The 25,559-nt window shown below is 45.6% G+C and overlaps 1 protein-coding gene across 2 annotated transcripts in view; it reads left to right on the forward strand.

Moving 5' to 3' along the window:
• Positions 1-654: 654 nt before the first annotated feature.
• Positions 655-25,559, forward strand: part of PANK1 (pantothenate kinase 1) — a 589,765-nt gene continuing 564,860 nt past the window's right edge. Inside the window, exons 1-2 of one of the 2 annotated variants that reach the window (XM_069611322.1) lie at positions 1,026-1,155; positions 1,246-2,119. In XM_069611322.1, the coding sequence (XP_069467423.1) occupies positions 2,092-2,119 (28 nt within the window). In that variant the 5' untranslated portion in view covers positions 1,026-1,155; positions 1,246-2,091. Of the gene's footprint in view, positions 1,156-1,245; positions 2,120-25,559 lie in introns of both variants that reach the window. The other variant, XM_069611321.1, reaches the window with a different exon arrangement.

The raw sequence follows: 25,559 nt of genomic DNA on the forward strand, positions 1-25,559 counted from the left end.
AATAGAATTATGACTTTCTGGAAAGAATGTGTTGAAAATCTGAATTCAACCACGAGCGTCTTATTCACTGACTGCAGCAGTTTTAGGGCCTTTTCTTTACAACTATATTAGTGCATCAAAATGATACATTGTTTAAGACATTTGATGATATTGTTAGTAATAAATAAATGTGAATCATTTTGAGATATTTTTCTTATGAAAATGTCAAGAAAAGGGATACAGAACTAAATGCGTACGAGATGGGCTGCTCGAGGACCAATCACCTTCGCATCCCACCTGTCCGTTCCCTTTTCGCCCAAGAAAAGCAAGACCAGTAAAATAGAAAACGGACACAGGCATGGATACGAACCAAGAGCCTCCGAGTTCCTGGAGCCATCTTAGAAAGCTGTATTTACAATTTCAATGCAAATAACATTTCTGATGGTAAATACATTTGAAGAAATATGTTTGACAACATTGCATTAGAAGAGCTACACGATGTTTAGGCAAAAAGTCACATACTTAAAATAGATTGAGCTGCAGATAAACACATATTACTTTTACTAAAAACGTACCCAGTATGCATATGTTATAGAATTAGAATTGCATTGTTAACTGTTTTTAAAAAATATTTTACTGTTCCCTGTTTTGATACACGAATTTATGTGTGGAACATTTTTCCAAGATGTCCGTCGAACGCCCCGCCTCCATCGCCCCCATCTGTCTCTGCTGCGCCTGAGAAGCCGCAGGGGAGGCTGAGCCTGAGAGAGGCAGCCGGGAACATAGAAATGACCGAGAGTGACCTCGGAGAACTGAGCCGCTCTGCGCCGCCTATTGTCGACCCCTAGCCCAAAAGTGACTTGGATTTTCGTTTACACTGAAGACACCGCCAGCTCTCTTGGAAGCCGAGAGGCTTGGTCTCAGCGGTTGCTGCGGTAATGGGGGACGGGGCGGAGGATCCCCCGGGCCGGAGCACTACAAAAGGAACCGCCTGCTTCGTCAATGGGCAGCAATTGCAGAATGGATTTCGTGTTCCGTTGGAGCCGGCGCAGCAGCGTCTACTGCGGAACTCTGTGGGCAGCGGAGATTGCCAATATCGCCAACAAAGCCATGACTCGCCGGCCAAGAAATGCCGGCTCCGCAGGAGGCTCGACTCCGGCAAGAAGAACCGGCCGCGTGAGTAGTGCTTCCTTATCACTATCATCACACCTGACCGCTCTTCATCTCGGGCCACGCCGGCAGACAACATATGTGTTTTTATTGCAGGCATGTCGCAGCTTTCGTTCTGCTATCCCCACCTGCAGTCCTACGTTTCTGGTGTCCTCCCTCTGTAAATCCTTCCTAACCTCAACCTGAAGACCTTTTGTCATCTTGTTTGCCGGAGAACGATTGACTAAGACTGCTCTCCCACAACCCGTGGGAAGCCATTTCATGGATGTCGCTTATAAATTGGGTGATTGTGAAACAGGGCTATGTTTAACAACGACGGTCTGTGAGAGAGGAGCCAATGATCTGGCATAAATTTAACGCGCAGTATGCAAAACCTGTGCTGTACCGGGGCTATGCAGTTTGGTGGCTAGGGCATATCACGACGATGGTGGAAGGCAGCGTTTTACCGCACCATTTGGCGTAGCTGTATTTTCTTTGTTTGGGGGTATTTACGGTCACTGGCACGGTCAGCCCTGGCGACACCTGACTCTGCGGAACGCTATGCCACTATGATCACATACAACAGGCCGCTTCTCCCGTTTTGCGGGTTATTTTTTTCCCTGCTTTGCACGTTTATGCACAGTACCGCTCTCATTGGCCCGCGCTATGGTCTCTGTAGTTTGACAGCAATGAAGCCCGTGTCACCAAGCGCTCCACCTCTCCGCCAATCGAGGGCTAGCTATGCACACACGCCCACTCTTCCCATTTGGGATGGGCCGCCGAGCAGCCAATGAGAGTCCCGAGAGCATGGCTACTGCGTCGCGATTGTAAATACCGGACCCAGTACCGGTACCAGCAGTGTACAAACTCTGAAAATGTGATCCTTAGAGTACATCACAACCCCACTGCTGCTTCCCCAACCCGCAGATTCTTCCGTTTCGCCATTGCGCTTTAGAAATTAGCATGAGGATTATTAATTCCCGAAAACATTGTAAGTAACATGCTGATTGTATATTCGGAAACTTTTTAGTATTTTTTTTAAATTAAAACTTTACTAGTGGATGCTTCTTTTCTATGTTTGAACTATGATTCAAAATATATGCAGCGATTGGAGACAACTGTTGTTGATTTACCAGCAGGGATGTTTGTTGTGCTTTTCTGCTCATAGTTATTAATGCAGTAGTGCTTTTAGATGGTTGTTTGCCGACTTGTTCTAAGTTTTCCGAGCTCAGTCCCCCACCATGTACAATACAATCCCCTTTCTAGTGTCCTTATTTTGTCTTTTTTAAATGCAGTCGTGTCTCTCTCTGTTTATTCTCTTGGTGACCTCGCCCAGTTAAGAGCGTTAGGATGTTGTTTGTTTGTTTATTTATTTGGTGATGCGCACCGAACCCTTAGGTAGCTGGTCGCAAACAGGACAAGTATACTTAAAGCTTAGTTACAGCAAAAAACAATGGGTACAGGCATACAGAAATAACTTGCTACCACTTGCCGGTTACAGTGAGGGCGTGGTGCAATAGGTCACATATACATAATGCAGTCACCTAGTACAGTATGTAATGGGTACAGTGTGGTAAAGCAGTAGGTCGAGACTGCCAGGGGCCGCCAGATAGCAGTGGAACACAGATAGGTGGCAGGTATCTAGAGCAGTACTAGGGCGGTGGGTGATAGCAGTCGTTTGTGCGTAACCAGTTCAACATGTTTTGTCTGAATTTAGGGTAGGGTTGTTTAGTTCTAATGTAATTGTAATAAAGTTTAATTGTATACATTCTCTTTCTCTGTTTTTTGATGGCCGGGCCTTACCTTTTTGATATTTCATCATGTTCTTTTAATGATTGTCTCAGTTTCCAATATTGTATGTAACTTTCTTAGATACACTATTGAACCCTGCAGTCTGTATGACCTTGTCGTTCCCAAAACATTGAATTGTATCAGTTGTGCCTCACTTAAATCAACTTGTAGGCATTATTGTGAATTGTTGGGGATGTTGTTTTATGTCGCGCTCAGTACTATTTCTTGACCAAAACAATTGAGTTCTTTAATGCAGATTAACAAAGCTTCTTTGGATTCTACTGATCACTAGCCAAACGGCGACATTGTGTATTGTATAGACCACACAGTCACTATGGCTACAGATGCGTTTTTTATTCTTCAACAAGTCGCCTTGAAGAAGCCCACTCGGCACAACATTTTGTCCCACTTTTTTTCTTCAGGAGACCCCAAAAAGAGCATCGCTTTCACTTGACCAAGAGCCGACTTTGTGCCTTATCTGTAATTACTTCTCAACAGCAATTTTATTGTAAAACTGTTACAGCACAAATCTGAGTATCATCGCCAGAAAACGGGGATAAAAAAAATCTGTGCACTGTGCAACCACCACTCCTTGCAGTGACGTTATACATGCCCCCTAATCCCTTGTAGACATTGTTGTTTTTATTTATTGATGTAAAAGGCATTTATCCGCAAGTATTAATTTGGTAAAAAGACCAAATACTACTACTTAAATGTAGAATGTCATAAAAAAGAGAACACATTATAATTTGGTAGCCCTATTTGCAAAATAAATTTGAAACCAAAACATTGACCAGTCAGAATTCAGTTGGCAAGTGCGGCCAAAAGCCAGTGCGGGTGTAATCAATTGATGTTTTGATTGTGCTGCAAGGGCTTATGGTTGCTGTAGTCATCAGGTTTTCAGGGAACCCACTCACACCCAACACCCACAGTGGAGGATGGTGGTGGTGGAGTAGCCCGCAGTGTGGCACTCCAAAGCAAGGCGTATATCGTCTTAATGTAGCACCCTGGAACTTCCACCCTCCAGAGTACCTTTAACACGAACAGCACTGGATGGAAGGGGCGCACCCTGGTTCCCTGCACAATTCACCTCCACAGCTACTGATTGTCTCCGACTGGTTTCTCTGCACATCAAGGAGGCAGTCTCATTTGCAGCCTAAAGCCAGTGCGGGTGTAATCAATCTATTTTGACTGATATATATATATATACACACACACACCACATCGTCTGCGAAAATGCATTGCTTCTCTTACTGACTTAATGCTGTGGGCATTTAATAGTGATTTTTAAATAAGTCCTTCTCTTTACATTGGACGAAATGGTGGAATGATTCAATGTCCTCACAGTTCATACAACAGTCATTTTTTAACAAATGTTAACTTTTCTATACATTACCTATGGGGAGTGTGCTAAATTTTATATATTGTGACCTAGCAAATTGGCAGTGGATGCGGTCCAAATATTTTCTAAGCTAAATTCATATATACCCCTTCTCTTTAGGGCTGGCCAAGTACATACAATGCAAAAATAACTGCTTGCATTCTAAGACTATATTGTCATGAAATAACTCTGTGTTGTTTTGACCTGTGTCACTGAACAGTGATTAGTACAGGCTGGAGTCTACCACATTTCTATATATTGCATTCTCCTCGGTAGGGATTTAACATGTTTATACCATGGGAGTTCTTGTCCCCCATCCTGAGCTAATACATCTGTGAGCGCTTCTCTGTATTTGACCAAATGCATGGAAAACTAGATACATATCCAATAAAGTGGGTGATCAGTTGGATTATGCGTTGGACCCTGCTGACAGTGAGGGGGGGGGTTCTAAGGAGACAGCGCCCTTCCATCTCAAAATTGGGTTAAATAGCAACTGGTTAGAACCCTTGTCTCATAGGCGCTGCGTCAGTGGTTCTGATTTGTGATACTAATATCGTTCTAAAGATCTCAAGCTAGTCGGAAGAGGTTGGTCATAGGGTGGGTTTAATACCCGACTTAGACAACATGTGTTTTGACCCTATGTGGGCAAGGCCAACATGAGTTTTGTTGTCTCCTTCAAGTGCTGCTCGGTTTTTTAAACAGATGACGCATAACAGTGTTCCATTTAACCCATCTCCATTATTGCAAGTGTAGCAATAATATTACGTTTTTTATCTAGTGCTTCATGGTGTATACCTCCCTTTGTCTGAGAGCTGTAATGAGTATTATCACTTCCCGTCTTAATGGGAATATAATGCATTGCAAGTGTTCTTGATGAGCGCTTCTCTGAAATGGTCGTGGCCTGCAGTTCTATGAAAAAAGAGGGGAGTGGGTATACACGAGAAGCAAGGTGTGAAACATGTGACATTGATGAATGCTGGCTGGTAGAGTCCTGAGTTCCTCTGTAGTTCTATGCGGTTTGTGGGATTGTTACACGGTTATGCATCCTTAGGGAAACCACACAAAATCTATTAGATGACAGTGCTGCGATAGCTCCTTATAAGGCACAGTATGTGATGCCGCCAAAGATGTAGCATGCCATGAGATGAGCTCTGAGCTCCCTGCTTCCCCAAAATTCCTGTGGAGGGGGTGGTGGTAGCAGGTGAAATGTAAGCCATGGGTGTTTTGACTGTGCAAGTAGTTTAATGATGCTAGTAGAATGAAAGGTGAGTCAATCCATGGGGGACGGAGGAGGTAGGCTGGAGCACTTGAGGTTGAGGAGTCCTGGTATTTGGATTTTAGGGTTGGACTAAAGCGGAAAAGTTCAAGTCATGTTGCCAGCCATCAAGATCTGGTATTACTGTTGGGTTCCCGTTTATGAGGATTGTGGGGTGGTGTCAGTGTCTTATGCCTAATAGGGGGGGGAAACGTTGTAGAGACTGGCCCAACTGGGTTCCGATCTCCAATGTGTTCCTCATGTAAGTTTTGTGCATAATTAAATGGGTCAGTCTCTATCTCATCCTGGTTTTAGAGGTTAATAATCAGTCTTTCCATAAAGATGTGTGTTGGCTATTATGTTCACATCTGAGTTCTCCATCCCTGGGGTGTTAAGAACCGTGCAGGTTCATTTCAGTGAGTTTTACAGTTCTGGCGAGTTTCAGTGCAAGCTTGTGGTTGTGGCCTGGCATGCGCTGTCCAGCCCCTCACCAACAGAGCCACCCCCACATACACACCACCAGCTAGACTACCCTATTAAGGCACTGGCGAAGGAGCCAATGACGGGAGGGACGCCAGGGATCTGTGGAGGAGCAAACCATGGAAACACGTAGTACACACACATCCTGCAAAATCTGGAAATCTCGCTGGACATCAAAATCCCAGGTGCCATATTATGGACCGGGCATATAAGCCCCACCCACTCCATTGCAAATGCTTCACGTTAGAACCTAACGTTTCACCGTGCTGGAAGGATCTAAGTTCCTGCATCCTGGACAAATACTTACCTGTGGGAGGCACTGAATACTCGCCTGATGTGCCTTTGGACCAGAAACCTGCAAGCAAGAACCAAACAAGATTTGATTGATACCGTATACATCACAAGAAGGACTGCCTTACCTTCACCTGGAACTACGAGAAAACCACTCCTGTAAAACGAAAGGAAACAAATTAGTCACACAATAAGAGATGTTCTTATGAAGAACTTTTGCTACAGACATTGCTACAGATAGCATAGACATTTTTCATAAGAAAGCGACAGCTGGGAGAAGTGACGTAACTTTCTCCAAGCTTCGAGATGCGAACATTCCTTTTCTCTGGTACCGTTCTAGAGCATGGGAGGTAGGTGGATCAAGAGGGGTACAGGCCTAGGAAAATGGGACCACCTACACTTATGCAAACCCTTTATTTCCATGCTTGGGCTCAACTCATCAACCCTACCAGCATAAGCAATACCTGGGCAAGGAGTAGCCGCCTACCAAGCCCAGAAAGAACCTTGTTTGGCAAAACCTCCTCTTCCAAGCCCCCACCTGTCATGCGGATATTGATTGAGTTCTCTAGAAGCACACCGACTTTCTCTGTGAGGGGGTTGAGGAGGCTCAGTCTTGGTTGTAGGTGGGTTAGCTTTATGGAAATAAACTTTTGCAACCATTGAAATTACGAAATGTGTGGGCAGGGTTGGACTGGCCACGTCGGCCGATCGGCCAATGGCCGATGTACTTTGAGGACCTGGGGGCCGGTTTTTTATTCACGCCACCCTGGGCCGGTTTTTTGTTGTTGTTGTAATCTCGAAAATACATTTATTTTGCATCATAAAAGCAAGGTAACAACGTGTGTGTTTAAACATTGTTACCTTGCTTTGAATTATTTATCAAATGTCATCATGCATGCAGATGGAGCTTAGGGGCCGGGCCGCGGCCACTTTCTGGGGCAGCCGCTGTGCGGCGGTGGTCCGTGCTCGCATTGCGACCCTCGCCCCCCCACAATGCAGGGCAGGTCCAAATAATTGCTGGGAAAGGGAATTCGGGCCTGGGCCGCCGTGGCTGCTGACGCCAGTCAGCCTGGGCCAGGAGGCTGTGCGTGCCAGTGAGCAGTCAAGATAGCACTTTTGCTTATCCTTGCAGCTTGCAGCTTGCTGCTAATGCTATTGCTAATGTAACACCTGGGGCTGGCTGATGAGTGCTGGGCTGGGCCGCATAATAATTATGTTTTCTTGTATCAAAGACTCGGAAAGAAGTTAGGTTCGGAGGAGGAGAGAGGTGAGAGACAAATACTTCTTGCTTTCAACTTTGCAAGAAGTACAACAAATGTGTTGGACTTGCATGCAAAGTTGAAAGCAACTTGTGCCTGGAGCTGGGGCCCGCCGGGGAAGGGAGGGATATAAATTAACCAATGAAATGATTATGCCGGAAGGGAGCAGCACTCCGCGGCGCCAGAGGTTCAGAGGAGCCGGAGGACTGGGTTAATTCTGTGACGTAGTAATGTCACGTGTGAGGTGTGAGTTGAGGATGTAGAATGCACATGGGCCTCTTGCTCAGTGCTGGGCATGAATTTTGCACAGACGAGTCGAGTTAGAGTCAGAGTCACATCTGGACACGGTCACACTGTCCAAGGCAGCACTCAGTGTGCGCACTAGTCTGCAGCAGCAGGCAGTGTCAGCATGGCACTCACTGGGCCTGGGGCCCTGGGCATCCAGTCTCTGTGTGCGTGCACAGCACAGAGCAGTGAGGGAGGTGCAGGCAGGCACCATGCAGCAGCAGGCCAGCAGCAGAGACTGAGACACAGTGTGACCATCGCGGCACCTGCTTCTGCCTGTGATCTCCCTATCATCTATCTTCAGATTCTTTCCGGATCTGGACCAGGGACTTGGAACCACATGACATGGCAACAAGTAAGTTTAGGTCGGAGCCTCTAGGCCGGCCTGCGGCCTCCCCCCTCTCTTTCTCTGTTTAAAGTTGGTCACTTTAGCACGGTCTGTTTCACAGTCTGTTTCTGCTCATTGCATTGCCTTGCATTGTCCTCTCCTATACATTAAAGGAAACGTTTACGCTGAAAAGAAGCTCCCTTTTGTTGAAAATTGAAAGGCAGCAGCAGTTAATTAGAGCGGCACCTGAGCAGGAAGGAAATGATGCATTTTAATGGAAGGTTCATTTCAGCCATGATTTGGTGCTTTCCAGTTTTGCTTTCTTTCATGAAATCCATGAAATCCCGGCTGTCTTCAAACGTTTCAGTCATGGAAAGGCTTCCAGCAATGAGCCCTAATGGTCAGAGTTTTCTGGTGAGGCATTCATGCCTGACTGGCGCTCACTGAACGGGGTTTAAGTAATCGCACAGCGAAGGGGAGAATGGGACTGGGCTGGGGATGTGTGTTATTCATGCTTGGTTAATGCAAATTAATCAAGTCTGAACATCCATAATAAATAAACATAAAAAGATACCCCCTACTTTCATCTTACACTACACTTTACATTCCTGTTGGGGGGGCGGGGAAGTTGTTTACCTTTCTTTTTTCCGTGCTGCGTTAGGGCAGGCACTGTATTTGCGTGGCCTGTTTTACATCTGTGTTGGGTTGTACCTTTCTGCTGTGTTGCAGCCGGGGGAAGAGGCGGTGTGTGTTTGGCCTGTTCTCTGTTTGCTGTGACCGGTGGTTTTGGCAGGTGGTAGGGTGATGCAGTAGCTGTGCTTGTTGTGGGCCACGGCTCCTCTCATTGAAAGGGAACTGCAAGTGTCTGGATTTTCTCCTTGCCTGCCTGTTACATTTTACTTAACAATTGTGGAATTCAGATGAAAAACCGGAAAGGAACGGCTCCGATGAGGTGAGTAATAGCTGTGGCTTTGTTTTATTTTTGAGCTGTGCAGTGCTGTGTTAACGCTTTTGGCCCCTAACTCTTGCTATATGTTTGACCTATTTTCTCTTTAACCTGGAGCACACCCACAGGAGTTACCTTTGAGAAGTCTAATGCATCGTGTGTTTGCTCTCTAAACAGCGTAAAAGAAGCAGTTTTGTTATGTATCACTTTTTAAAATAAAAACAGCGATGTCCATTTTTATTGATTGACGTTTAATATTTTCCATGTGTATATTTTTCTAAATGTTTGACATCATATTTTAAGCTTAAAATCATATGACCTTCACGTGCATTAGTTTTAAGAGTATTACTCCTAGGTCATGACTGCTATAATAGTACCTTATTGGGGTGACTTACTGAGGGACTGCATTTTTGGATAGGTAATACTTTATTGATGTGTGGGACTGTTCTGCATGTACACGAACATCGCTATGACACGCTCTCCATCATTCTGACACCCACGTCACACCCAACCCAAGCCCTTCTTGTCACTCCATAGCCAGCGCAGCCAAAGCTCAGCAAGCACCCCAGTGGTGACCTGATGCACTGCTTTACTGGCCACCCAGGCACTTAAAATAAAAACAAGCATTGTCAATGCCAACAGTTGTGGCTTTTGGGTAGGCCCAGCAAAGCCATAGTGTTAACTGGCCATTGATGGTAGCAGGGGTGAAAATGGTGCGAGAACCAGGGCACATGATCGCATTGTCTGGCAAATGCCTAATACTTATGCACAGGCAAAAACTGTTGGCTTTGCCAATGCTTGTTTTTACCAGGACTTTAGTGAAGGACCCACCGTGTCGTCAGGTGGTCACACGAGTCTCCTCATTCCTTAAGTACTGTTCTTTGAGTGCAGGGATGATGGGCAGTACTGGTGAGTGGTGGTGATGTACTGATGTAAAATGTTTAAACCTCAACTTGGCTCGGATTTTTTTATATTTAAAATAATTCCTGTTGCCATGTTAAATTCCATTGGGCCTAATCCATAGAGGCGCTGGCAGAAGTAGTACTGCGTGCAGCCCTATTAGTACCCAGCGCATGAGCTGGGCCCTTTGCACTTTTATAAGTTGTTGCTGTTCTGGCAACTCTTGCCTCGGGATGGGGAGGGGCGGGGAGGGAAAATCTAATGAAGCTGCTTATTTTTTGCTATTTGATATGGTAGGGGCGGACTTTCTTGCAGCATTTGAACAGCTGCTACGACACATCCTGGCACAACAAAATCACAGGAGACAACAAGGGACACTAACCTAAGTTAAGTGCTGCGCTACTTCATGTGTGTTTATTATGTTGCTGTGCCTTTGTATACTGCTATAATGATATTGTATATGTGTGTAGAGTCAGAAGCAGGGACGTGTTTCTATCAGTGTAACAGCTCGCTGAAGCATGTGCAGTGATCAAAACCTTACCCTAACATCCCCAACCTATCCATAACCTCTCCCTAAACCTCATTCTGGTTTCCCTACTCCCCCCACCCCCTCTCTTCCTATCCAACCTTCGTCACCCTAACCCTCCTTCCCTGCTGGGGTTGCGGAGCCATGTATAAGCACCTACTTGTAGCAGGTCCCAAAACCACAGTGGGGGGGTTGGTTCATACCACTCCTGCACCTCGGAGATGTGGACTCTGTCACAGAGCTGTATGCAAAGTTATGTTATTTCATGAGTTGTGTTGTAATGTGACAGACATATGCACCCTCCATAAGTAGCATTTTCCATAAAGTCGTGAATTGGCGCGATTCACGGATGGTTTGAGGGCCACTTTTTTGAGGCGCGGGGTGGGCCACTTTTTTAAGGCGAGAGGTGGGCCACTTTTTTGTGGGTGTCCGGGCCTATTTCTTGTCCCAGTACGACCCTGTGTGTGGGTGAGTTGAGTGAGGTCAGTGGGGAAAGGGGACGCGGGAAGGGGAGAGAGAAAGAGGTATAGCTTGCAATATATTTACCTATTCTGTATGAGAAGATTTCACTTCAAATGCCTGTGCCCTCACGCTGCCCGTGCTGCACTTAACCTCGTTTTTTGCAGCAAAGCACCATACCTTTTTGTTTTCCAGGCTTTTCCATCCCAGGGTGCATACCACTAAAACACCCTTTTCCAGTCCCTTTTTAGTCCTGGAAATATCTGAATAGTCTTGAGTAATGGCCATGGGGCAAATTACTATCCCACTTTTGCTAATGTGCCCAATGTTTAAAAAAATAAATGTAGAAACGAAGCCCTCTAGTTGGGCCATTAGGCCTGCCCTGCGATGGTCAAGCAGTTGCTTTAAGCACACCATATTCCGTCTTCTTGTGCAGTAATTATAATTGCAGACTATAAAGCCAGGTGTACAAATACCAGAATGCAATGAGAAAATAATTGGTTTTGTATCTTAACCTGACCTCTGCTAATTTGTGATGTTAGTAAACCTCCCACTAAGTTATGCATGAGTGCTAGTTACCTGCACAGAATCATTGTTTAATGCAGCTTGTTGTGCACATACAATCAAGATACAGCATACCTTAAATGAGAAGACCTCACTCATACTTCAACTACATTCGACGAGGCAAGTGTGCTACAAGTGCACATCAATTAAGCAGTTTGGCAGTGTCCCGGGTGAGGTCACAGATCTTTTTCTTGGCAAGTCTTCGCGGGATCGCTCCATAGTGAGCAGTGTGTTTGAGCCTTAATTCAGATTTTCCACACATTCGTTACAGAAAGTCATAATTCTATTAAAGACACGGAGGCGAAGGATTATGCTTTCTCTTCAACTTTACTGCTCAGCAGCAAAGAAAACATTACCAAAGAACATGAATACAAATCTTATAAAAACTACAATAACCATGTTTTTTGAACATTTGTAGTTCATTTCTATTGGTCTCCAACTGACCACGTGACAATTCCTCAACCAATAAACCAGTCCTCAATGAACAAAAACTCCTGTCCTCTTTCCCTTCTTCCTCTTTCTTTGACCCTGCGAGGATGAGTTCTGTACGTCTTTGATATTCTCTTCCTTTCTCAATTTCCTACTTGTTTGCCATCTGACATCGTCCCTAGAGAAAAACATAAATTAGAACAGTGACTATAAGTTGATACAGGGTGGGTCAATCGTAAAATTCCACATCTAGTAACAACTTGTATAAACATTGATCATTAGCAACATCATCATATTCATTATACCTCTTATACGATTTTTTTGCATAATAATACCAGAAACATGTTATGTAAACATCTCATTCTTACGATTGATCGGGTGGGATAATCCTTCGCCTCCGTGTCTTTAATAGAATTATGACTTTCTGTAACAAATGTGTGGAAAATCTGAATTCTATGTCAAGACCGGAGGCTCTGATTATGCTTGTTCAAAGCTTACTTACCACTAGCGATGCTGCACTTTCTATCTAAAGGTTTAAAATAGAAAGTCTTAAAAATCGATTCATTCGACCAATCCGCCGACTTCATAATGTCTTCTACTCTAGCACCTATGTTATATGCCTTAGTAGCTATCGCTCCTCTGACTGAGTGAGCGCCATATTTCTCAATATTTATGCCTGCTTCTGCCATCACCCACCTAAGCCATCTGGCTATGGTCGCCGGTCTAACCGCTTTAAAAGGTTTACGAATCGCTATTAATAGTTGAGTTATCCCCTGGGGTCTTACTTCCCTCGTCATATCTTCGTATGCCTTTATGCATCTAACTGGGCATAATTTTGGTTGATTTGGAAAAACTTCATATGAAATAGATTTCAAACCTGTCTTAGTCCTCTTCGAAATGAGGAAGGTCACCCCATTAGGGGACATATTCTTCCTATTAATCTCCAGTGCTCTGATATCAGAAGATCTTTTACATGCTAACAGACATAAAATCATAGCTAATTTACCTGAAATTGCTTACGTGTCAAATCTTGATTATCTGGCCATGTCAAAAATAGTCTCAGGACCTTATCTACATCCCATAATTCACTATATCTCTCGCTAGGCGGTTTAATCATTTTTACTCCTCTTAATAGTCTACAAATTAATGGGTGTTCCCCAATCGCTAGTCCATCAACTCTAGGATGTCCAGCCGATATCGCAGATCTGGCCGTGTTAATGGTTCTATAAGCCTTACCTTGCGCTGCCATCTGAGCTAAAAAATTTGCTACATGTACTACATCCGTTCCATCGGGATGTATGTTCCTCTCCAAACACCAGCTACTCCATCTAGCCCATGCTGATCTATAAGCCTTGTGTGTTCCGGGGGCCCAGGATTCGTTGATGATGTTCTCAGCTTCATTCGATAGTCCTGGCCTAATCCAAGATCCCCTGAAATCGCCCACGCTAACAGGTTGATCCCTCCTGACCTCACCAAAGGGTGACTGAGACCTCTGGGATCTCGTATTATTAATTCTCCCTTGGGTAAGGCCAGTGGGTTTTGGTAAGTCATCTCCAGTAGACTGGGAAACCATACCTGATTTCTCCAATCTGGCGTTACTAGGATTAGTGATGCCCTCTGACGTCTCACCTGAGCAAGAGTCCTCGTTATCATGGAGAACGGGGGAAATGCATAGTTCCTCTGATGGCCCCAGTATTGCAGAAAAGCGTCTATCGCCTCTGCCTCCGGGTCCGGTCTCCAGCTGAAAAATCGGGGTAATTGTCTGTTCAATCTCGATGCAAATAGATCGATCTGGCATGGACCCCACCGAGACATTAGTTCCTGGAACACCATCTCGTCCAGTTTCCAATCGCTGGTGTCTCTGAGGTATCTGGAGTTCCAGTCGGCCACTACATTCTGTTGGCCCGGCAGATATTCTGCTCTCACTGAAACTCTTCTTTCCAGACAAAGTTCCCAAAATTCCTTCGCTAGTTCCGCAACAATTCTGGATCTTGTCCCTCCCAGTCTGTTGATATATCTGACTGCCGAGATATTGTCCATCTTTAGAAGGACACAACATTGAACTCTCTCTTGTGTCCAGCATTTGACTGCAAAAGATCCGGCCAGTAATTCTAGACAGTTTATATGGAGATTCGTCTCCTGATCCGACCATCTGCCCCCTGTCGATAGATTCCCGCAACGGGCTCCCCAGCCCCATCTGCTGGCGTCGGATTCTATGATCAGGTCCGGGGATGAACCCAATATGGCTCTCCCGTTCCATGCATCCATATGAATGAGCCACCAATTCAACTCTTCCCTCACTTCTGGTGAGATGTTCACCTTTGATTCGTATGAAGCGCCCTTTCTGAGGTGATATATCTTCAATCTCTGGAGTGCCCTGTAATGTAGTGGCCCCGGGAAGATTGCTTGAATTGAAGCCGCAAGGCGTCCTACTAATCTCGCTATGTCCCTCAGTGATATTTCTCCCTTTGCTAGAGTGTGTCACAATTGTTTCTTGATCTCGTTCACTTTGTGAATAGGTAAACTGAGGGTTCCCTGTTTCGTGTCCACTATGAACCCTAGGAATTCCATCTTCTGTGTTGGGATTAAGATGGATTTCTCCCAATTTATAATGAAGCCCAGGTTTTCTAATAATTCTATTGTTAATTGCACTTGTCCTACCAGTGTCTCCTTCTCCTGGCACATCAGACATATATCGTCTAGATAAATTATGAGTCGTATCCCTTGAGCTCTGAGGTGCGATACTACTGGTTTCATCATCTTGGTGAAACACCATAGGGCTGATGCCAGTCCGAATGGTAGGCATCGAAACTCCCATGTCGTTCCTCCCCAGATGAATCTCAGAAATCTGCAGTGTTCCTCTGCTATGGGAATAGTCAGGTATGCATCCTTCAAGTCTATTCTGGCTAGCCAGTCTCCCTGAATTAGAATATCCCTTAGTAGGTGTATCCCCTCCATTTTGAAGTGTCTGTATACCACGTAATTGTTTAGACCTCTCAGGTTGATTATTGGTCTTGTCTTGTGCTTCCCTTTTACTAGGAACATATTGCTTATGTAACCCTTTGACTGATCTGATACTGGACGTATGGCTTTTTTGTTTACCAAACCTCTCAACTCTCTTTCTAACAATATTTTGTCTCCTCTGTTCAAAACTATTCCCTTTGGTGGTTTCTCCTGCTGGGGTGTATCTAGAAAATCTATATAAAAACCTTGCGCAGTCTGAATCACCCAGGTATCCCCTGATATGTTCAACCAATTGTGTAAAAATGGAGCGGTTCTCCCACCCACTTCTATGGTATTTATACCTGGGATTGGTAGTCTCACCTGGATTGTTCTGCTGACGTTCACCTCGCCAGTTTCTGCCTCTTCCTCTACCTCTCGAAGGGAAGAACGGTGTTTGTTTGCGTTCCTCATAATCTCTCCATTGTGATCTGTCATGATAGGATCGATTGTATTGGAACCGGCCAGCCGAACGACCCCTCCCTCTGCTGGCCCGTCCAAAAATCTGTCTTCCGAACACTCTTTTAAGAGAGGCTTGAGCTTTATCTAAAGCTGCATATGAATTTACAAATTTGGTGAGCTCCTTGATGAAGGAGTCCCCAAACAGCTTCCCTTTTGCCGAAGTGGCAGATTCTGAGGAGGCTAATTCACTCAATTTTGGGTCAATCTTCACTAGTAACGATCTCCTCCTTTCTGTAGTAATAGCATGATTAGCGTTTCCTAACATGCATATCGCCCTCTGTGTCCATCCGATAAGGATTGCCGGGTCAATTGGCTCTCCTTTCGTCTTCGCTTCTTCTCCCATCTGGAGAATCTTTGTGAGGGGCCCCGTCATATCCAACATCTTGTCCTGACACGAACGCCAGGATCTGTCCAGGCCCTTTCTCACATCTTTGGTAAACTTACTCATAAAAGTTATCATTTTTTCATCTATTACCGGCGTGTCTGTCGCTCCTTCAGGGAGAAGAGTTCTGGGGCATTCCGCCCTCATCTTGCTTCTAGCCTCTTTGGCTAATGGCGCTCTCAGGCGCTTCTTTAGATATGCCGAAATCCTCCTGGGAGGTTCCCATTCTGAGGATCTGGGATGGATCAGAGTTTCTGGATCGAAATCCCCTTCATCTGCTATCTCCTCCTCCTCCTTTCTTCCTTTTCTTTAACGCTTCCTGGTCATCGCCTGAGGAGGATATAGATAACACTTCCTCTTCCTCGGGGTATTCTTCCTCCCAATCATTCTCGCCCTCCTCTGAGGAATCTGAGGATGATACTCGTCCCCTGCAAGGCACCGTCTTACCCTTTCTCTTTCTTTTGCCACCTTTCTTTTTAGGTGGAGTGCTCGGGGGGGGGGTGTGGGCTTCATCCGCCCTGCGAGCTAACTTACTGCCCCCTTTTGTCTTCATCCGAGCCTTAAGGCTCTTATCCGCCTCCAGGCCCTGGGATAGTCTGAGCCAATCCTCCATCAGCGCTATCTGCTGCGGATTATGTCCCAGAGAAGCCCCCAGGGCTTTCTGGAAAACAACATTCATTTCTGAATGGCTCCTCTTTTGGCTGACCCCAGCCTTCCCCTCATCACTAGAGGAACTCATGATTCCCAGGCCCTGGGGAATAGTGTTATGTTATGATATATAAATATAAATATATATATATTCAAATATATATAAGTATGTATACCAGGATTTTCTTGGTTTAATTTATATCCAAATATCGTAGTAGATTTCAAATTCACAGGTTTTACCTGGGACTGTGCCCGATTTTGGTGCGGTGACAGAATATTGCCTGCAGGGGCGCTGTAGAGCTGGTAACAGGACGCTACGCTCGAGCGATGCGTGTTGTTGAGCCCTTGATCTTATATATATCAGAGAATCTCACTCTGCGATCACACAACGTTCGTCACAGAAAGTCCGCTTTGAAATGAACCCAACACACGAAAAAGAACGAAGGAGAGAGCGCCGGAACTACGCGGTCCCGTCGCGCTCCCCCTTCCGTTATATAGTGCCCTCTATGACGGATCGTCGGCGTTGCGGCCGCCGGAGCACCAGCCCCGTCGCGGTCGCCGCTCCTCAGAGCCGCCTTTCCGTCGCGGAAATGTTCCGCCTAATATCGTAAACACAACGCGTCACACTAGGTGAAATTAACATGCATACTCACAGTTCGAAATATGAAATATAGAAGAAAAGTACTTAACTCGCTGCCGAGCAGCAAAGAAAGAGGAAGAAGGGAAAGAGGACAGGAGTTTTTGTTCATTGAGGACTGGTTTATTGGTTGAGGAATTGTCACGTGGTCAGTTGGAGACCAATAGAAATGAACTACAAATGTTCAAAAAACATGGTTATTGTAGTTTTTATAAGATTTGTATTCATGTTCTTTGGTAATGTTTTCTTTGCTGCTGAACAGTAAAGTTGAAGAGAAAGCATAATCAGAGCCTCCGGTCTTGACATAGAATTATTAACTTATGGCTGGTTGTTTGACTCATGCTCTCCGCAGTCAAACTACCTCACTACTAAACATTGTCATTGGAGGTGGTGAGGGCGGGGGTGACCCTCCCATGGTAAGATAAGAGTGGGCTATAAGAGTAAATGGAGGTATTTCAAAAGAAGCCCTGGTCTCCGGACTGTTATGGAACCTGGGGGATCCGGAAACTCCAGCGTGCTTGGTGAACTGTACCAGGCTCTTTTTAAAAACTTTTAAAATGTATTTGTTTTTCCTCCAGGACTCAATCAAACAAGTTAAACTAGGTGAAAACAGTCATGCCCCTTGCAAGTTTAGCAACTCAGATTCCGGGGGCTCAAAATAACCAAATGGTTTTTGAAAATGTATATACATCTCCCCCCCCCCCAGATCTGGAACAGGCACTGAATTAGGCATAACCTGTACTGGGCACTTGCACGTGAACAACCTTAGCATGATTGAGTTTGCAGACACTGTAGATCCTGACTTCTGCTAAGGACGATGAGATGGAGGTTATAGGGGACTCTTATTGGTGGCTTGGTTCCACAAATGAAAGAAGTTTCTTGATTGTGTACACCTGAGTTAACTGACTTAATTGAAAATAACATGCCATGGTCTAAGGAGGGAATTAGAATCACGGGAGGTGGATCTTATGCATTCTACCCTTAGTCATGTCGACGATCAGATTTGGGTTACCTCACTGACTATCTCTGCTTTAAATATGGTTTTGAGTTCCTTCATGGTTCTATATGATAACATTTGGGATGAAGTGAAAGCTCATACAATACTCGAGCGAAATGAACCTGAAATTAGAGTTGCAGGGCGAAGGTTCCCACCTGCCCATCCCACAGTCCTTAATTAAACTGTGAAATCTGTTACTAAATCGGCAAAGTGTTGCAGCTTGAGAGACCAGTCCAATTTGGGACTGCTATAGGCTCTCTAGAGGTGAAGTTGTGGAAATACGTAAAGATCAGGGTAGTTTGTTGACTGAAAATAAAAGAGCGCATATTAGGCCAGACTCTTTCGACAAGGATCTGGAGATTGTGAGTGTAATTGTTCCCATTGCCGAAGATCCTATCGGAATGTATAAGGGGTGTGATAAACCTGAAGGTACTCGCTCATCTACTCCCCAGGGATCTTCTGTTCCGGTGGCCAAGGATGGGCCAACGCTTTTGGATCCTGATCCTGGGGGTGGACTAGCGAGGGAGGATCACATGGGTGGAGGGTCCTTTGGGACTTCAGAGAGGGTACCTAAAGGCAAGACATGGTATTCCCCCCCCTTCACTAACACTGACCTATCTGACCCCCCCCCAATCCCCCTCAGTCTTTATATGATATTGTCAATCCTTCCCCCGCTTTTCCTTGTAATCTCATATCAAGCACTGAGACCAGGAAGCGGCAACTATGAGTAATTCACACTTCCTATTGGAAACACCACTATAGATATGATATTTATTACGCGCTTAATACCCAGAGGTTTCTAAGCGCGGACCCGGGGATCGAACCTGTGTTGCTCCCGTGTCGTCTTGCTTCCAAGGCAAGCACGTTGCCACTGAGCTATCCTCCCGAGACTGGGATAAAGGAGTCTGAACACTACAGAGCTGAAGTCAGGCATGTCCCAGTATTTGTCTAAGTGGAATCCGGCAAAACCGGTAAGAGAAGCACACCTGAACCCCTTTGATGGGATAAAGGTGTATGAAAGTGTGGCCTGGTAGCAGCAGAGGGGAAGAGGAGAGCAGAAGAGAAGTCCAGACAGACCGTTGGGAACCCGAGGAGAGCGGAAACGCGAGAACACTGGAAAGTATCAGAGGAGGGCACCCTGTGGAAGTGTGGCGAGGGAGACGTGTCTCCAGGGAGTTGGTGAGGTCGGAGGATGGAAGCTGTATGTAGCGTCGGCGCTTCCTGTTTGGTTCTTCAAGTGCTTGTTCCCCTGGGTGGAGGAGCCGGCCCAGGAGTGCCTGAGAGGCTGGTGGTGAGTGTGATGCTGGAAATGCATTGGAGGGACAGGGTCTCCATGTCCTTGTCCTGTCCTCCCTTATTATGTTTGTTCTGTGTTTTCTGCACAGGAGTCCATGTGTGAGCCCTGGCAGTGCAGCTCTTCCTCTTTTTTTGGTTGTTGTGGACAGAGAAACTTGGGATACCCTTATGGCACCCATGGGTGAGGGGTACAACCCTGTACCCCTAGTGTATGTTTTTGTGAACCTGTGTGTGGTCCACTGATCAGGGTAGGGGCTGGTGGCAGCTCCATGCTGAATTTGACAGGTTCTCTGAGTATCCTCCATTTTGGGATACCAAGGCCCTGCCGTAAGAATCGGTGTACTCCTGATAGAAGGCAAGATGGCCCCTGTGGCCTCTCGGTTTCTATTGCCTGTTATCCTGTTTTCCCAAGTCCTGGGAAGCTCTGACTCTGTCCCTTCCCCTGACTGACTGGTGGGTGGATGAGCCATATATGGTATTGTGGGGAAGTCTAGGCCAGACTGGCTGTAGCCTTCCCAGTGACTGTATGTTGTGGGTACACGCTTGGGGTGGGGACCTGTGTGAATATAGTGTGTGACCAATATGTATTCTATGTTATGGGTGTCTGGTATCTGTGTGAGTGTTACAAAGAATGAGACAGCCCTTCATGAAACTGACATGAATGCAGTGTCATGTGCCGAACAGCTGGGTGCTTGCCCCAATCCACATTCCTTCTTATGGGTGTTTGGGTGGAAGTGAATGGCCTGAATGCACTGTGAGCCTGATTGGCTGCCTGCATGAATGCCCTTCTGTCTGATTGGCTGACTGAGCTTGGCTCAGCAGTGTGAATGAGGGACAGATGTGTATATCTGGGGACGTCTCACTTCCCAATTTGTTCAGAAGCTGAAGTTGAAACTTGAAGCTGCTTATCCTTGAAGCCCAGCTGGAAGAAGAATTGCTGCAGCTTTCCTTCGGCGAAATACGAAAGCTGTCGAGTCTGTCGAGGAATGATCGGACCTGGCTAGGAGACCTCTCCCTGAGCTACGAGGGAACATCATGCAGAAGTTGATCTTCATCGAGGCACCCTGGAAGCCAGTCCCGAAAGATGTCGACCGCAGCCAAGGTCTGCCGAGAAATCTTGAAGTAAAGTGCCATGACATCGAGGCCATCGAAGTCCCTTGTCCTCGACAGGAGTTCCGAAACCGCAGGAAGCCAGTCGAGTCGTGTTGATCAGAAGCTGGGACAGTTATGCTGTTCGATGTCCCGAGCTGCAACGCTTCACCTTTCCCTAAGAACATTGAAAGAAGGGTTCCCTTGCCATCACCGTCGACCGCTTTGTCCCGTCAGAGAAAGTCGAGGTCGTCGACGACCGAGGAGAATCTGCCAGTGGGTTTCCCGCCACCTGAAGTCCACAAAGACGCTGACAAGATTCACAATCCAACCGTGGTCGAGTTCGGATTGCTGACGCCCACTGCCGAGTCTCCGTTCTTCAGCATATTCTGGCATTTTATTTAAACTAACTTATCTTCCTTCCTATGTAGATACACATTACTGTTTGATTTTTTTTTTTAATGTCTTTATAACTGTCAGCAGTTGATGCATTTTAAAGGAGTCAATAGCTAAGTGTGGTACCACATGGACATTGTATATGAAATTACAAAGTGTGTTATTGTGTGTGTGTGTATGTATACATACATAAAACACCTTATTTTTATATAAAGAACTGTGGTAGCACAAAACATAGTGTGTGGACATTCCTTTGTGGGGGGCTTGGGGACTACACTGTACTTAAGAACCAGCCTGCATCACCTCCTGAGAGCTTAGGCCTTGGTTGCCTGTCCATAGCTACCCTATAGAGAACTTTGGCTGGGGTGCTCTGTGCTTCTACTCTGCCATATAGAGGGAGGAGTACAGATACCCCCGCCCCCTGTCCAGTCTTTACAGTGAGTCCCTGACTTCAGTTTTTGAGAAGCTGTGAGAGCGGGTGTTAGGCAGAAACCTGTGCAGTTCCCTTAGGGAACACTGCAAAAGATTTAGGACTACAGGTGTTAGCAGTAAACCCACTTGGTAGCAGTCTGTACCACCCAGATTTACCTGGTAGCTGTGACTGAGCAGTCAGACTTCCCTCAAGAAGAGTTAGGGAGTATGCAAAGTATAAATATAGGCACTCGGATAAAATAATACAAACAAACACTGACCAGAGCTTTTGTATCAAAGTATATAATTATTTATTTAAAAACACACTGTGTGAAACACTCCAGCACTCTTATTGTAAAACACTCTAAACACAGTTACTATTATAATATATACACCCCTTATCAGATAAGTCTTAGTAAAACACCACTTATTTTCATACAGAGGGGAGCGCTTAACTAGATGGCACTCCAATAAGTTTGTGCAAAAGGGAGGGAAAAAGACAGAATATGGAAAGGTACACCTCTCTAAGATTTAGGAATACAGTTAGCAAGGCAGAAGAACAAAAGTCACTGGTGAGCCAAAGTCCATAGGCTGAGCCCACTCTTAGAGAGAGCAGAGCACAAATGCGCCCAAGATCACACAGTTACAATAGGCTTAGAAAGTCTTGCAGAGAGTTCAAAAGGAGTTTAGAGAGGCTCAGAAAAGTTTAGCCAGGGAGTCCCAGGCTAACCCAGGTTCGAAAGCCGGGGGTTAAATCTACCCCGCACAGTCGGTGGCAAGGGAAGCCAGGCGGGACACGGTACCTTAAGTGGGAAGGATCCTCCAGCGGTGGCAGTTGTTCCTGGCAGTGGGTGCAAGTCGCGTCGTCGTCCAGGGGAAGAGAAGATCTCGACTTGGAGGAAAGATGAAGGTCGTTGCACTGCCAGGCAAGAAACCAACCGCAGAGTTTTCCGGTTAAAGGTAGTACCTTTTTAATTCGCGGTCGTGGTAAAACATGGTATCCCGGTTGCCGGGGTGCTTGGCACGGGCAAGGCGGCCACGAGATACGTCGGGAAAAGCGAAAAAGACGGTGAAACTGGTTATCCCCACCAGTCAAAGGAAGAAGACTCTCTGGCGGGTGATCTCCTCTGTCGTTGAGAAAAGTGGTGAGACGGTCCAGCAGGGCTCCACCGGTGGTGTCATCGTGGCAGGTCGGCTCAGCTTTCGCTCGTCGGAGTCTTAGGTCCTGTGGCGACTTCTGAAGTTCCAGTCCCCAAAGCCCTGCTTTTATGCCGAAAACCCCCATTCACTCAGCCTAGCTGGCTCATCACTTGGGCCAATCAGGACGGAGAGCGACTTGAGTTGCCTAGGCAACTCAGTCCAGGGTGCCTAAATCCCCCTCCACCCCTCTAAGTACCCCAGACAGAGTGGCACCACTTAGGAGGGCTTCTGTGGAGAAGCCCGCCAAAAAGTGGAACAAAGGGCTCGACTTGGGTTGGAGTCACAGAAGAGAACACAAACAGCATTTTAGAACCGAGTTTTGGCAAAAAATACCAACCGGAGAATTAATAATTAAATAAACCGGCGGTGTGTTCGAGGCTATCGTAATTAAATAAAGATAGTTGCCTCGAGCAATGGGAAAATCCCATAGAGAAATATTTGCGGTTGAATATAAAAAGTAGTATCCACTGCCACCAGCCAAAACCCGATCAGGAGGGACGGAGACGTGCCCCCTCGAGTAACAGACCCCGGGGCAATTGAATTGCCCCAACCAGTACGTCCACAATATGATGGTTTGTACTGGTTCTGTTCAGAATGTAAGACTAGTAAAGTCAATGGTGACTTTACATGCCCTGGGAGACGGTAGTCAGTCCCAGGGTATGGAGTCTATACTGGGGGGTCACTATGACACCCCTGTGTTACTGTTACTGCACTGAGGGTACTGTGTGTAACACACATCACAAAAACACATGAAGCCCTATGGAGTAAAAGACCCCATAGCCCATTAAACACATCTAGAGTCAAAGAAACACACTCAAATCATGCCCAATAGTGAGGGTAAAAGAGTCTCACTCTTGGCAGGAGAAAAAAATAAACCCCAAAAATCCAGCAAAGCTGCTGGGGGACTCACTAGGTTAGGAAATTCAACCTAAACAGAGAATTCTCCCTAACAGCGGAGGAGCCACATCAAGTAAGGTGAGTTTCTGTGTGTAAAGAAACCTGGTGCGCGAGCAAGAGGAAAAGAAGGTAGATTGTGGCAGAGCAGGCATGTGTCGCCAATAAACTTGTAAGTACTTCTGAACTGATGCTATGCTAACGAGGCAGTACGAAGATACTGTGTATCATAGTGATCGTGTATAGAAGATTTGCAAGGTTTTGAAAGCCTTTCGAGTAATGGAGAAAGACTGACTTGTTGGCAACAGAATATCTTAAAACAGGATATTGGAGTGGTCAGGTGCAGGCAATGGCCACCGTTTCAAAAGTCTCTTGATATCGGAGGATGAATAAAAAGTATTTAACACACTAGGAGTGAAGAGAAAGTATTTAAAGGCTGTTGGATGAACAGCGGAAGGTGGAGCAGTTAAGTGGGAGCAAAAGAGAACCCAAAGGGTGCAAACCCTTGTGAAGGAAGAGACAGACTGAATATAAAGTTAACAAATGAAAGTACAAATGGTTAAGTAATGTTAAGGAGGACGCTTGGACCAGGTCTCAAGCCGAAACATAATGGCAGGGGTCCCTGGTTGTGCGACCTGTAATGAGTGGACTGTGCAATCTGACAACTGTGCCCAGACTAGAGGGCCCCAATCAAGTGTATCGAAGCTGCTGAAGAAAACCTAACAAGTGTTTGTTGAACCTTTGCTGCATCTGTGCTTGTTGCTTGGGGAAGGGAACCATGAGCTCCTTCAGAACTTTGTATATTGAAACCAAGTGTGCTTTGGGGCAAGACACCCTTAAGTCCTGAAGGAACAGATGAAGCCTATAACCATTGGAACTGTATCCTGAACTTGGGGAAGGGAGCTAGAGACTGCTCCAGACTTTGTTGAACACTATTTGAGTTGGAATAACCCTACACTACATTCTTGCATTAGATGTGCGGCCAAGCATGGGTTTTGACAGAGACAGGCTTTTGATTTGGACTTATGGACATAGGCTTTCCTTCGTTTCTTTTGGTGTAGAAATTCCCCCCATAGCTAAAGGGCAAGTTGGGCATTACATCCATTCTGATAATTAATGAGTCATATTGTTGAATTCACTTTCAGTTGTCTCTTGATACCATGCCTGTTTCACAGGGGGCAAATAGGCTATGTTGTAAGAGGCAAAGAAAAAAGTAAAAAATCTTAGGAATGGTAGACATAAAGGTAATTCATCTAGTAAATTCTTGCAGAATTTGATTGTTGAATCGAAGGTCTTCGGAGGTGACACAAAGAAATGTAATAGCTCCAATTGATTTCAGTGAGGGGTTTGTGAACAAAAGTGATTTAGTGGTTGAGAATGTTAGTATTTCATCAGATGAAGAAGTACAAATGGGCACAGCCAAGTGTAGGACCGTACATACGGTTGTACAGACTGAGGCTGTACCAGCATTGGAGGTGGGGCTAGAAAAAGACATTACTTTGTCGATCAGTAAAAAAAAGATTGGTGCATTCTCCATTTTAGTTCATGAATTGTGAGGGACTTTGTTCTCATGTTTTCCCAATTGGGCTTTGCCATATATATGGAAGTGAGTTATTTTGCTGAACAAAAAGATGTGCTTGTTTAAAGGGAGGCCACGACTTAGTAGTATCAGTGCACTCAGCGAATGGGTCTAACCGAGAAGGAGTATTTATAAATAACAAGAGTACAAGTGGAATGGACAAAGTAGATTGGCCTTGGATGGATGAGGCACTTAAGAGAATGGTGACCACTATTTTTATTTAATTTACATTTTTAAAGCACTCGCACAGCCTGTGGGCATCGAGGCGCTGTTACAGGAATTGTTTGTTTTTAGGGGCGTAATTGTTTTTGTCTTAGTTGCGTATTTATAACACCCTTAAACACCCAGAGGTTTCTAAGCACGGACCCGGGGATCGAACCTGTGTTGCTTCATGTCTTGCTTCCAAGGCGCGCACGTTGAAAGACTCTCATAAATAAATCTTTAGCCTTGAACAGTTGAAAGTAGTCTGTTGGAATTCTCATGTGAATGTGCATTTGTTTACTAATGATGAAGTGATGAAAGTATTGAAACAGTCTGTATGTGTCC

Source organism: Ambystoma mexicanum, chromosome 8, assembly GCF_040938575.1.
Source record: "Ambystoma mexicanum isolate Mex_15411 chromosome 8, UKY_AmexF1_1, whole genome shotgun sequence".
Lineage (NCBI taxonomy): Eukaryota > Metazoa > Chordata > Amphibia > Caudata > Ambystomatidae > Ambystoma > Ambystoma mexicanum.